The 15,069-nt window shown below is 36.7% G+C and overlaps 1 protein-coding gene across 1 annotated transcript in view; it reads left to right on the top strand.

Annotated features, from left to right (window-relative positions):
• met (MET proto-oncogene, receptor tyrosine kinase) overlaps nucleotides 1–15,069 on the top strand; it is a 77,301-nt gene that overhangs the window by 8,903 nt on the left and 53,329 nt on the right. Inside the window, exons 2-8 of the mRNA XM_059335793.1 lie at nucleotides 1,172–1,300; nucleotides 2,685–2,873; nucleotides 5,149–5,309; nucleotides 6,641–6,755; nucleotides 7,907–8,043; nucleotides 8,678–8,842; nucleotides 10,070–10,169. Coding sequence (XP_059191776.1) covers nucleotides 1,172–1,300; nucleotides 2,685–2,873; nucleotides 5,149–5,309; nucleotides 6,641–6,755; nucleotides 7,907–8,043; nucleotides 8,678–8,842; nucleotides 10,070–10,169 — 996 coding nt within the window. The remainder of the gene's footprint in view (nucleotides 1–1,171; nucleotides 1,301–2,684; nucleotides 2,874–5,148; nucleotides 5,310–6,640; nucleotides 6,756–7,906; nucleotides 8,044–8,677; nucleotides 8,843–10,069; nucleotides 10,170–15,069) is intronic.

The raw sequence follows: 15,069 nt of genomic DNA, 5'->3' as shown, positions 1-15,069 counted from the left end.
TCTTTCATCCTCCAGGCTTTGTTTTGTCCTCAGGTGATGCTGAGGATCTATTGTTGTATCTTCCAAACGCCATATAATATTTCCTCTGTATTTAATTTATGGTCGTATCAGTGAACAACGTTGTGAAGCGTTCCAAAGAAACATGGCAACGATGGAAAAACAGTGATGAGTGAAAAGAATCCCTCCTCCCAACCAGGCGTCCTCAGCTGACCGCCATGTTTTAACCCTTAATAGGGCTCTCATTGAAATACTTCCAAATTCCAAATTTCATTCCTAGAGAATATTGGAGGATATTACATACTGCTAGAATGTGTAAAAAAAACATACGGACCTTGGGGATGGGGGTAATATTTTGAGAAAAAAAGTTTATTAGATTAAAGTGACAAATCTACAAGGAAAAAATATGCAGATTTATGAGATTTAAAGTGGTGAATCTGCAAAAAAAAAGTGGGTTTTTTTTCCCTTTTTTCTCGTAAATCTGCGACTTTTTTCGCGCAGAATTGCCACTTTAAATCTCTTAAATCTGTGACTTTTCTTTAACTTATTTTGTGATTGAATATTCCAAGTATTCTTTAAATATCTTGTTTTTGATAACAACAGATCATTATTTCCATTTTGCCTCTCATACTTCATGAAGAAAAACAGTTTTTGTGTTATTACATAGCTAACTACTTGGTAAAGTAGCTTGCTAAGCTAACTACTCAGCCAAGAAGTTAGCTAAGTAGTTAGCTTAACAAGCTACTTAGCTAAAAAATGGATATGGGTCATTTTTGACCTATGTTGTACATTAGAAGTGTCGTGACACAAAAAGGAATTTTATTAAACATAAAAATTAGGATGTATGATGATCAAAAACAAACTAATTGAGGAAAACCTGGAATACTGAATGATGAAAATAATTTATTGCAAAGATAAAGAACATAAAAACTTTGTCGGGTCACTTTAGACCCATGTTGTGCATCAAAGGGTTAAAGTATTTTGAGTAATATCTGGTTTCCTGTTAGCTGATCTTATCTCCACCTTGCTGGCTTCTTGTTCTTTTACAACAAACCTAACTAACAGCCAGAATCAACTAATGATACTGTAAAGTGTGAAGGGGTGATAACAGCATTGTTACACTTAACAAAAGCCCTTTTAAGAAGATTATAATGAATTGTCCTGCTTCTTTCAGGTGCAGTTCTCCAGATACGCCTCTCCTCATGTCAACATCCGTCTGGACTCGAGGCCCGTCTCGTCCAGCGTGGCGCTGATGGACGCTGACGGCTCGGGAGGAGCTCTGCTAGTGGCCACAGGGAACAAGGTGGGCCAGGAAACACACAAATGCACCAGTATAAATAATACAATTGCACTTTTTGGTCCTTTTCTCACACTGAAAGAAATTGCAGTGACATTTTAACACTGATTAAATATGACGTTTCCTGCAGAAGTACCTCAATTTCATTACTGCAATTTGATTTATGTGCAGTGCTCTTTCTACTTAGTTTTCTTTTCTTTTTTGACTTAATTCTCACAATATTTTTTCTGTGGCTGCACACAGCTCTGCAGTCTCATGTTCTTTAATGGGGAAAGGGGTGGTGCTTACCTATGCTAGTTACATTGAAAAAATTGGAGTGACATTTACTTAAAAAAAAAGCTAGGCAAGTTTTTCCACACAGAAAGTGTTTGTAATCTTTACTCAGGCTGTAAGTCTGGGTCTAAGTAATATTTATTTAATAGAATCACTCATTTTTTATGAAAATACACAAGTAAATTGCAGATTCACTGATGTCCCTCAAATATTACATGGAACGAATGATTCAATTTACATACAAAACTGAGGACACATAATAAAAAACAATCACTAAGTAATGCACTACATGAAAAACTGCTATTTTAAAGTAAAAGCACTGAATTCGTATTTCTTTGTAGAATTTATATAGATGATTGAAATAGTAATTACAGAGCCAAACCATTTCCTTTTTCATTGCAGCAAAATTGGGCGAAGTTTGAGTAAAATGTTGTGCCATGTGGAAAACATGTTGCTATTCTTCACATTCAGTAGGTTAAGATTGTACAGAGCTGTTCAAATTAGTGCAAAGATCAGAAATTCAGAAATATTAATATCAGTTTATTATTTTTGTTATTGTTATTTCAATTATGATTTCAATTATTTTTATTTTATTTGACCTATTTATTTATTTTTATTTTTATTGTTTCAATTATTATTAATATTTTTATTTTTATTGTTTCAATTATTATTATTATTATTATTATTATTATTCAGGGTTGCTTTTTAAACCAGCCCCAGACCTTATAACTTGCCAAACATATTTAAATAATTGATTAACTACTTAATAATAGCTACATTGCAATACTAGAGCAAGAGTCCTGATAATTAATATGAAATCTCACTGTTCATATTGTGCTGACACATCATAAGTAGTGTTGCACTTGTGTTTTTCTCGCTTTGGCAATTCAAAATGTCTACAGTGGAAAATTGTCTTGATTGTCTTAAAGACCTTTCTCAGAAAAACACTTTTACTGAAAGCTATTATAATAATAATAAACCATGAACGTGGAGCCGAGCCAACAGATAAAACAGAATAATGTTCCTCGAGGCTCCCAAACACTCTTTCTGTCTGAGGGGAAATCTTCTGTTTTGGTGTGAAGAAACTCATCCGACTCCTTCCATCTTCCTCTCCCAGATCACTAAAGTCCCTCTGAGCGGGCCGGGCTGCGCTCAGATGACCTCCTGTACGGCGTGCTTGGTGTCGTCGCGGGTTACCGGGTGCGGCTGGTGTGATGGACGCTGCACCCGAGCCGAGCAGTGTCCCTCCTCCTCCTCCTCTTCCTCCGCCTGGACCCAGGACTACTGCACGCCCGTCCTCACCAAGGTAACCACGGCAACAAGTCAGCAGGGTGATGATGAGGGGGGATTCAGCACTGTTAACTTATTTATGACTGAAACAAATGTGAAGAAATGTTCAAAATCAATCAATTTTGTCTGAGAAGTGAGTTTTTCTTGTCAAACCAAATTTAGTCTTCTGGTTAATTTTTTCTAGATATTTTATTATTTTAGGACAGATTAAATATAGTATGATAAGAAAATCTCAGAAACTACATTGTTTTATTAAATTATTTTTATTATTATTATTCATTATTCTTTTACTTTTAAATTTTTTTTATTTTTTGTGTAAGTGTCCTTGGGTTTCTTAAAAATGTCCTATTTAAATTATAGAAATATATATAGATTTTTTTTTAACTTATTGATAACAGTGTGATTTTTTGATGTGATCTAAAAATGTCATAGTTGTTCTGTCTATTAGATACTTTCCCAAAGAAGCTCCATACCAGATTTTGGGATTTTAAACCAATCATTAGACATTTTGTTTCTCTTACCATGCTAAGTATAGTCTGTGGGCTCATGTATGCCAGAAAAATATTTAAAATAACCAAATAATTAGTATGTCAAATTAAGTATCAAAAGCCCAAAATACCAGGATTCTTCTGCAGCTTGTTATATTTTGCAGTGTGCAAGTCAGCGTCCTTTTTCTGGCTTTTCTGACCCACAATCGTCTGTGCAGCACATGAGGGTCAAAGTACAAGCTGCAATGTGATGAAATAGTCCCAGTTTGTAGTTCGTAAGTGCAGCTGCAGTAAGTACTCAAAGTAAAAAGAAAAAGTTTGTAATCTGGAGCACTGCATTGATTCTTTAACTCGTTCTTCATGTGCCACGTTCTCTATTTTTCCTGCAAAATCTATTATTGGAACAGAAAACATAACGGCAGGGAGGATTTTTTTTTTCCAACTCTATTTCCTTCTTGTGTGTTTGAACGTATCCATTCTTCATTGTTCGGCTCTCTGCTGGTTTCAACACTCTGCAAACAACCTGAACCTAAAAGTAAACGTGGGGAACTTTTCAGCCGACTGCTGACTCAGTTTGCAGGGACACAGGTCATGTGATCACATCATGGACTCTTTCTCACTCCTCTCCTTTAAAAAGCAACTAATATAGTTTCTCTGTTGAAGCCACAACCTGCACCGTCTTTGTCTCAGTGTGAAGGTCACAGCTCTTTACTGTCCTCTTTAACGGAGCTCTGACGCTGTGAGACTTTACTGAGCTCAGTGTGGCTGGTGTTCATTCTTTCTCACTTTAATGTTGCACCTCATGCTGTCAGACTGTCTCCATATAAAAACAACAACACCAAGACACCTCCACCACCCTCAATGCAACAAAATGGTTTAATGCAGGGGTCTCAAACTTAAGGCCCGCGGGCAAATTGCGGCCCTCGTGACGATATTTTGTGGCCCCCACCTTGATATGAAAGTTTAATGTGAGTTTTATATAAATGGCACTTTACCGTGTTGTGTGTGAAAGGTCCCTTTAATTACTTTTTTTGGTAATTTTGTGTCTTTTTTAAATAATTTTGTGTCTTTTTTGGTAATTCTGTGTCTTTTTTTGGTCATTTTGTTTCTTCTTTAAGTAATTTAGTTTTTTTTCTGTCATTTTGTGTCTTTTTTTGGTAATTTTGTGTCTTTTTTGGATCTTTTTTAACAATTTTGTCTTTTTTGGTAATTCTGTGTAATTTGTTTGGTCATTCTGTGTCTTTTTTTAGGTAATTTTGTGTTTTTTTAGTAATTTTGTGTCTTTTTTTGGTCATTTTGATACTGCCTCCAGCGGCCCCCAGGTAATTTGAGTTTGAGACCCCTGGGTAGATGTTATCTTCAAATTAAATGTCATGATACAAATCTGTATCACTTATTTGCACGATTGTTGACATTAAAGCCTAAATAAAGTTGATTAGTTCCTGCAGATATCATATCACATATATTTCTCCCAAAACTAAGTCTACTTCTTTCTACTTTTAGCTCTCAAACCCTTTCAGAAACTAAATCCAGCTTCATCAGATACATTGATTATATCAGCTGTCCATCTAATCTAAGGAAATAATTGAGCTTTATGGGAATAAATTCCCCCAGACTCTGTTCTGTATTTCGAAACTTTCTGACCAATAAGACTGAATTTGTTCACTTTGTGTTGCTTTACAGCACAAGGACACTTTTGATCAGAGCACAAAACACATAAGAAAGCACTGCAGTTTCAGCAGGTCTACTTAGTTGGAGAAACTCTTGCAATGGCAATATTAATATTCCTTTTGCATGCATCAGGTTTTTCCGACCTCGGGACCAATTCGAGGCTCCACCGTGGTGACGTTGTGCGGGCAGAACTTTGGCTTCGTCAAGACGGATCTCAGCTTCAAGTCGGCGGTGGTGAGCGTGGAGGTGGCAGGAGCGCCCTGCAAACTGTCCAGACAAGACAACCTCAACAGGTGACTCTTTACTCCTTTTCATTTTCATTTTATTCATTCTCCTTTTCATTAGTTGTAGCTTTAATTTCGTTGTGATTTTTTGTTTTCAAATTCAGTTAATTTTAATTCATTTTAAGAGTGTGTTTGCTAGTTTTAATTAGTTTTTATTTTTTGAAAAAATGCTTAATTTTAGTTAACACAATAACAACAATGTTGCTTTTATTTCCTTTGTCTGATCCATCTCAGCCCCAATAAGTTTATTAAGTCATAAAACCAGGTAGATGAAATAGGTTTCATATCAACCAAAAAGGTTTACGTATGAAAAAAGTTGACAAAGATGAAAACGAAGGACATTTTCCCTATAATTTAGTCAGTTTTGTAACCACATAATACAGTTTCAGTTAGTTATCGGGTTTTTTTAAACTCTCGTTTTTATTTCTTTGGTTCTTTGGTATTTATTTGGTTACTTCAGCAGATATCCAAATTCAGGTCCCCATGTCTCTCTGTGAGGTCGGAGAACCACATGGATTTTTAAAATCTACTAGGTTAAAGTGGCAAATCTACAAGAAAAAAAGTTGCAGATTGAAGAGATTTAAAGTGGCAAATCTGTGCAAAGAAAGTCGCAGATTTACAAGAAAAAAGTGGGAAAAAGCTACTTTTTTCTTGCAGATTCACCACTTCACCAAAGATTTGACACTTTAATCTCGAAATTTATTTCTCAAAATATTACCCTCCTCCCCTGGATCTGTATGTTTTTTTACACATTCGTATGTGTTGGTTAACTATAATAACCTTTATGTGTGGAAAGTTGTTGTTGATGTCCTAGTTTCTCTACGTCAGCGTGCATGTTAAACCGGCATACTTTGTCTGAAATGAGCACTGTTTCCTGCACAGTATCTGAAAAGCCACCTTTGAGAGGCAGAGAGAGACAGAGTGTGTGTTAAGTGGTGTGTGTTTACGAGATAAAGGGACCCGTACACTGGCGTCTCGTCGGGGCAGAGCAGCAGTTTAATGGGGGTTATTGTGTTGAAGGAAGAATGTTAAGAAGCCCCCCTCCTCCCCTGCAGCCCGCCACATTCAACACATGACTCCCCTAACTCAAAAATTGCTGGGAAAAATCGCTGCATCCAGACTTTCCACTCACCCAGATCCACTGGGGCCATGTCCCACTCAAAAGCCTCTTTGGCTACAAACAGCCCTCGTTACAAATTGGACGAGGGGGAAAAAAATAAAACACCGCCCACCCGATCGCAGATGAAGATCGCCTCTTTGTGCGGGGCAGAAGATCATCATTGAATTAGGATAAATGCTGGGTATAATGGCCGCTCTGTGTGCTGTGTGGGGGGGTTTAGGTGGACTGAGATGCAGTGTTCCCCGGTGATCAGTGGGAACTTCACCCCGTCAGGAACCACGGTTAAGGTCACCAGTGGACACAAAGTCACCGCCATCGAGGGCTTCACCTTTGTGGTAAGAATGAGGGTTTTTTCTTTTACTTTTTGGTTGCACTTTGTGAAAAATCTGTGTATTTTGCAAGAGTCAGAAAGGACTAGTGGTCGACCGATACAGGTTTTTTACGGTTGATACCGATTATTTTGACATCAGTCTTAACCGTTCCCCGATATGTGCTGCTGCCTTTTTTTGGGCCGATTCTTGAAGGCAATATTGCCTTTTCTCCCTCCATTTACATGAGAAAAATGACACAATGATAACAAATGTTACACAAGTCTCAAGTTAAACAAAAAAAAGAAACATTTATTAACAAAACAAACAAAACATATTAACAGCTGGATAGCAAACAATGTGTACGTTGTTCTAGGCCTTGAGATGGTGGCGCCTCAGATGATCCACATATTTGATGAAATGGGCTAATTGATCGGTGAACGCACGCACGTATCGGCCGATGCCGATACAAGTAAAAAACGCAAATATCGGCCTGATATATCGGCCGGCCGATATATCGGTCGACCTCTAGAAAGGACAGTTTAACTTATTTAAGGCAAGGCAAGTTTATTTTATAGAACACATTTCAGCAACGAGGAAATTCAGAGTGCAAAAGTGTGATCAAAAGCATCAGGAGAAAACACATTGAAAGAGGACTTTTAAAGATGATTAAAACAAAAACAAGATCTCCAACCCAAATGACAAAATACACCGTTTGTCAATACGACACATATGAACGTTTCGGTGCTCAACGTACAGAGCGAATTGTTCTAAATATTGCACACACGTCATTATACGTCATGGAAAAAAAATGATTAGATAAATTATTGATAATAACCAAAATCATTATCAAGAAAACCATGGAAAATGTCTAGATATCAGCTCTTAAATTAAACTCTTATCAGCTATTTTTGTCAAAACTAATGTACCTTTAGTTGTACCAGCCATTAAAATGAACAAGAATTTGAAGAAAATAAGGGTGGTCTAATCATTTTTTCCATGACTGCATATATACATACACATATGGAGTGATATAGTTAAAAAACGTATAATTAGTAAAAAGCAGCTGTAAACAGGAGAGTCTTCAACCTTGTTTTAAGGTTTAAGAGTTTTAAGCAGAGCAGTAGTATCTAAACATTAGAGAGAGTTATTGAGTGTCCTGTGGTCTCTGCCTCCAGGATCCTGTGATCCATGAAATCTTCCCCACGTTCGGGCCCAAGTCTGGAAACACCATGCTGACCATCAGAGGAGCCTTCCTGGACACGGGCAACAAGAGAGAGGTGATGATCGGGAGAGCCGTCTGCAAGATCCAGAGGTCAGTTTCTTTATTATCATTTCTCTTCTGTCCCTCTCATTCTCTTCGTAACACATGGGTCTCAAAGTCGCGTCCCTCCAGCCAATTGCGGCCCTCGTGTTGTGTGTGGAAGGTCCCTTTAATTACTTTTTTTGGTAATTTTGTGTCTTTTTTTTTTGGTAATTTTGTCTTTTTGTTATAATTTTGTGTCTTTTTTAATAATTTTGTGTCTTTTTTTTAATAATTTTGTATCTTTTGTTGGACATTTTCTGTCTTTTTAAAGTAATTTAGTGTTTTTTCAGTAATTTTTTGTATTTTTTTGTCATTTTGTGTCTTTTTTTAGTCATTTTCTGCCTTTTTTTTGTCATTTTGATCCTGTATTATTTTTTTGAGTGTGAGAGAAGCAGAAAAAGCAGAAAATAAGCAGAAATTACACACTGAACATTAAATCAAGCTTGCATGCTAAGTTGCTGTTATATTTTCTTGGTTTCTACTGTCTTTTTATGGGAACTGTAGGACTTCTTAAAGGTCGAAGGTCCTTCTCCTCTCCCGCTCTATCAGTAATTGTCTGCAGGACTAATGCCTGAACAGGGACAATGACCACCACTGTACACACTAACACACCAGTATCTGTGTGTGTGTCCTGCTCCACCAGCCTGTCCTCCACCATGCTGACCTGTAAGACGCCTCCTCACGCCGTCAACTCCAAGCAGCCTGTGAAGCTGACGGTGGATTCTGTGGAGCGCCTGGCGCCTTTGCCGTTCTCCTACAACCCAGACCCGATCATCAGCAGCATCCAGCCCTCACGCTCCTTCGTCAGGTTAGAGCCACATTATATAGATTCCATATTTGTGTTGCATGCCAGTCGCTGTTGTTTTTTCTCACCAGTAGTTTCACAAAGAACACAAATATTACACTGCAAAAAGCAGAGCAAAGATCGAGTTTTCTGAGTTTTTACATCACAAATGAAGGCATCTAGCAATCATGTTGTACTCTACACTTGTGAGATTTAAAAAACGACACCTGGAAGACTCTGTGGTCCAAACCAAGACTGCAAATTTTATTACTCCTTTCACCCTCAACAAAGGCAGCACATGCCAGCTCCACTCCTGTCATTTCTAACCTTTTTAAGATTATATTTTGGGCATGTTCATGCTTTATTAGACAGTGACAAAGAGAATGGGATAAAAATAAGTCTTATCTGATCTTATTCTCATCTTATCTTATCTATTATTTTTATTTTACTCTTTCTGTTAATTTTTCAGTTGATTTTTCTTTATTTTTCTTTTTTCAGTTAATTTTCTGTTTATTTTTATTTTTCTCAATATTTTTTTTCTGTTTATTTTTATTTTTCTGTTTTTTTATTTTTCTCAATATTTAAATTTTTTTTCTGTTTATTTTTTGTTTTCATTTTATTGTTTCATTTTCTGTTTCTTTTTAATACCCAATATAAGTGAAGATGGAAATACTCTGAAAATAGAGCTGCAGCAATGAGTCGATTAATTGATTAGATCGACTGAAAGTTAATCTTATCTCAACTTTCTCTCACTTAATAATATATAATTTAGACAGAATTTTCAAGTAATGCAATAAACAATTAATTAGTAAAAAAAAAAAAAAAAAGTGCACATGCCTCCTACAAGTGATTAGATGGATTTTGCGATATTTTGATCCTGCGATATCTTGTAACATTGTGAGAATTTCTTGCTATTTTTTTGAGAAGTGGTTTGGATATCATTATTTATCATAGTCAACTTGATAAATTCCCTTTGAACGTGATCTCTTGCATGTTTCCTCACCTAAAACGGGTTCCAGCAGAGGGAAGTGAGGGAGAGCGTGACTGAGAAGCTCTGTGGATGAGGCGAGACAGATTAATGCTTCAGTTTTACAGCAGGAGGAAATGAGTAGGAGGTGATGAGTGGCTAAACTGCTAACGCTAACAGCAGGTCCCTCCCGCTGGGGATCTCCTGTGTTTCTGTCTGATGCTAAAGCTATCATTCCCTCCTTCTCCTCCTCCTCCTCCTCCTCCTCTTCCTCCCTCATGTAGCGGAGGCTGCACGGTGTCGGCTCACGGCCTCTTCCTCCAGTCCGGCCTCCAGCCCCAGATGGTCCTCACCACCGGTCAGGACGCCGAGGTCTTCCACGTGGTGAGTACAAGAACAGTCTGAAAATTAGATAGCCGCCAGTTGGATTACAACATCTGCATAATCAGGGTTAAGTTCAACCTCTGTGAAGCTTAAAAGACACTTCAGAACAGAGGAATATTCCCTCATGACCCAAGGAACCGCTCCATGAACTCAAGGATATTTTAAGGTGTTTTCAATGCATAATGACTGCAAGAACCAAGTGCAAGTTTTCGCTCATTTCATCATTCAGAGTCTTATCATGTCTTTATATTTGGTTTTAAAATCCATTATGATCAGATCACTCAAACCACTTGTCGAGGTGCTCTAGAAAACATTTGTCTACATATATTTTGTAGTGTAAACGGTGATGCGTCCCAACAAAGACATAACAGGAAAATAAGGCAATGCAGACCGGTGGTGGTCATTTTGATGACAGAAAAAGAGAAATACTTCCTTCATGACATGAGGAACTTTTCCATTAAACTCAACGATATTTTAAGGTGTTTTCTGTGCATTTTGACTGCAAGAACCAAGTGCAAGTTTTAGCTCATTTTCATCATTCATGACTGAAGTCTTATCTCGTCATATCTTATCTTTCACTTTTTTTATTTTTCTATTTATTTTTATTTTATTTTTCAGTTTATTTCTATTTTAGTGTGAAATAGATGATAGGGTGTGACAAGTTGCTACCAAAAGGTTTCAATCAGAATAGATGTGTAGCAAGGAGTATCTTTGGCACTGTGGACATTGTTTTGAGTGTTATTCTGTGTATTTTTATTTTTTCAGTTTGTTTTTATTTATTCAGTTTATTTAAATGTTTTCAGTTTATTTTTATTTTTCAGTTTATTTTGATTTGTTCTGTCCATTTTTTCATTTTATCCAGTTTTTTTGTTTATTTTTCAGTTCATTTTCTGTTTATTTTTTATTTTTCTGCTTATTTTTGATTTATTTTTTCTATTTTTCAAAAATGTTTCCTGTTTATTTTTATTTTTATGTTTTTTTATTTTTCTGTTTATTTTATTTTACTGCTTATTTTTATGTTTATTTTTATTTTTATGTTTAATTTTCTTCTATCTTATCTTTATCAATATTACTTTTAATAGTAATAATATTAAAACTGCCTTTGTGCAGAGAAAAAACACAAACAAGATAAATAAAAAATAAACTTTCTGATTGATTTACTAATTCTTTGGATAAAGAAGCATAAAAAAAACCCCACTGAAGACATAATTACTACTTCTGGTGACAGTTTTCTCTTCTGGCGTCTCTTTCTGCTCCTTTCCAACATCTGTTCAAACATCACATTGATATCATAAATAAAACCACTGTTTTAATTTTGAACATGAAGTGGAAATGCAAACATAAATGAAATGATTTACATCCTGAGTCTAGTTCCTGTGGCTCTTTATATGGTTGAAAAGAGAAATAGAAATATCACATCACGAACAGCAGGCAAAACGGGAAAATAAACATTTCAAATACCTCGCCTGCACATGCATGGTATTGTCATTATGCGTGCTCCGGCCCCCCGAAAAACCATTAAAAAGGGGAAAAAAAGGACAATGGAAAAGAGCTAAAGTATCAGGCAAACAGGAGAAGAAAGGAAATGGAAAAGCCACAGTGTGGATCCGGCCGTCACCTCTGCCGTGCAGCGAGATCTTTAGGATGCTCTGGCTCTCCTCACCGCCGTCACACTTTATTCTACTTACTGCAGGAAAGTGATATTGCATTCTTGCAGCACGTCGTCGCTCCGTCAGCCCGGCTGGCCTTTACCTCAGCGGCCCGGAGGCGTTTTTAAATCATCCGACCCCGACACTCAGCAGGCTCTCAGCGCGCTGTCTGCAGGCTGTTAAACACGTCTGACAGTGATGTAGTTTAATTACAAAAGGCCTTAAAATGGTGTTAAATGCATGTAAAATGTCATCCAGGTCGTAAGTCAGAGGAAATAGTGCTTCGATGTACTTATAAAGACGTTTTAAGGTTTCGTCCTGGCTGTTCTCAGGAACTTGTGACACGTACAGCAGATATATTGTGTTATAGGACCAAAGATGGACTCAGGGAAAGTGAAGCCAAAGCAGAACAAACAGGATATTTATTTATTTTAAGGTGGCGTCCATGCATTTTGACTGCAATAACCAAGTGCAAGCATTAGCTCATTTTTTCAGCATTCATGACTGAATTTCCCCACTTTGGGATCAAGACCAGGCTTATCTGATCTTATTCTCATTTTATCTTATCTACTTTTTCTGTTATTTTTCTGTTTATTTAATTTTTTTTGTTTATTTTTCTTTTTTTCAGTTCATTTTTCTGTTCATGTTGTGTTTATTTTTCTTTTCCTGAATATTTTTCTTTTATTTTTTTCTGTTTATTTTTAGTTTTCTACTTTTATTCAGTTTTGTTTCCTGTTTATTTTTATTTTTTGTTTATTTTAATTTAATATCCCACTTGCTGCAGAAAGAAGTCTTGGTTGTATAGAAGTCTATGAGAAAATGACAGTTCGTTTCCAGTTCATAAAAGTTGATTGTAACGTTTTAATCGCCAAAAAAAGTCTTGTTCAGTGTTTTTGTTGAACTAAAAGACACTCTGAGGAGTTGGCTGTTCACTTTTTGGCAAAATTCAATTACATTACTAGGTTTTTTAAGTTTTTAAGACAGGTTTTCGTTGCAGAATTATTCAAGTTGAGGTCTCCCAGCCTGGAAAACAGTAAAAATCTTCTAAAATCGTGTTTTATTTGCTCTGGCAGATTCAGACGGTGTCCTCCAGTGAGCCAATCACAAGTTTAGATAGGTAAAGCTCAGATTAAACTGTTAGAATATGCAGCTTTGATCAAACATGAATCCAGTTTCTGATACTGAGCTGCTTTTTTTCTCACCACAAATGTTATCATTGTCACATTTTAGTGGTTATTTTCATTTTTTTTATCTTCATGATGATTTTTTAAAATCTGATTCAATGTGGAAAGATATTCATGTTCTGACGTGGTTTTATGATGAATACACGGGATAAAACATACAAGTTTTCTCATGTTCTTCACCCAATAGGCCTGTTTTAAGTTTTCCATCCAGTTGGTTGCCGGCTGCTGGGATTAGTTGTAGATCTGTTCAGAGGAATTTTGGACTGCTCTCGTTGATACTTGCCCCCGTGTTTAGATTTTGGAATTATGTTGAAATATCTTTTATATATGGCACTGGCAAGTTTACCTGATAAGATGGAAAGTTTTGCTTTGCCTCTCTAACTCTCCATTTTCTCAAACACCTTAAACCAGGGGGTCTCAAACTCAAATTACCTGTGGTTCGCTGGAGGTAGTATCAAAATGACCAAAAAAAAACCACAAAATTACTAAAAACAGACACAAAATGACAGAAAAAAAACTAAATTACTTAAAAAAGACACAAAATGACCAAAAAAAGACACATAATTACTAAAAAAAAGACACAAAATGACAGAAAAAGACACAAAAAGACACAAAATTACTAAAAAAAAATACAAAATGACAGAAAAAAACTAAATTACTTCAAAAAGACACAAAATGACAAAAAAAAGACACAAAATTACAAAAAAAAGACACAAAATGACTGAAACCACAAAATTACTTAAAAAAAGACACAAAATTACTAAAAAAAAAACATACATTATTATTATTATTATTATTATTATTATTAATATTATTATTATTCTTTTTGTAAACGTTGTCATAGAAACAAGTGAAACAAAGCTCCAGCTTGCGCAATAAAGGGACCTTCCACACACAACACGGTAAAGTGCCATTCATATAAAACTCACATTAAACTTTCATATCAAGGTGGGGGCCACAAAATATCATCACGAGGGCTGCAATTGGCAAGCGGGCCACGAGTTTGAGACATGCCATGCCTTAAACAAAAGTAAAACTAAAAACACACACACACACACACACATACACACAACACTCAGGGCAAATAAAACATATTTCCTTAGACGAGTGTTGTGCAAAACAACCAAAGTTTTCCTGTTGCAGCCAGTAAAGAGTCGGTCAGGCTGTCTGAAGTCATAATACTGACCACGAGGCTTTCCTCTGAGTGACCCTACTGACCCTCTGATCCACTCTTATAGTGCGCTTGGATAACGGCCTCACTGCTCCGGTTTCATTGCAGAAATGAAACCAAATCCTGTGAAGGAAAAGAGCGAAATGCATCCCCTTTTTATCGATCGAAGCACATAAAATCTCCATGTAAGAAGTAATTTAACCTCTTATCGAGATCTTTTCACAAACTTTTCAAGGACTTTTGATATATTTTATTAAAAGTATATGCATCTCAAGAGTGCATACCCTTGCAAAGTAAAGGTGACATATTTGTTAGTGAGTCAGAACAAACAGAAAACACTTGTTTTGGAGGGAAGGTGTGTTGTTCTCTGTGATGTTTTCCTCGGGGAGGCAGTTTGAGGACAAGCAGTGCTTTGTCAGGATGTTATCTGTCATCCTGAGGCGCACGCTGCTGCACGTTCAGTCAGGAGATAGTAATGCGCACAGTAAACACACACACACACACACACACACACACACTGATACGAAACCCGTATTATGGAATTAAGAAGTGAGAGCTCCATCTCAGATCTTAGTGGCACAAACAATATCCCTTTATCTACAATCTGTCTTTCTTCCCTTGTTTGTTCCTCTCTCCCTTTCTTACACACACACTCTCACACACACACACACACACACACACGCCCTCGTTGCAGTGTCTCATCTTTCAGCGCCCCTCCCCTGGTCATTGACCTGTGTTCAGGTCAGCAGTTGATGGCTCTCTGGAGAGCTCCGGCTTCGTTACACACAAACAGTGTGAACAAGCTCGGCTCCATCACGTCACAGTGCGTTTTCAGTTGATTAAGTTAATTATAACATTTTGATTGCAAAAAAATAGTCTCGTTCAGTGTACTCTGA

The sequence above is a fragment of the Centropristis striata genome, chromosome 6 (assembly GCF_030273125.1).
Source record: "Centropristis striata isolate RG_2023a ecotype Rhode Island chromosome 6, C.striata_1.0, whole genome shotgun sequence".
Taxonomy (NCBI): domain Eukaryota; kingdom Metazoa; phylum Chordata; class Actinopteri; order Perciformes; family Serranidae; genus Centropristis; species Centropristis striata.
This window is presented reverse-complemented; position numbering and strand designations above follow the sequence as displayed.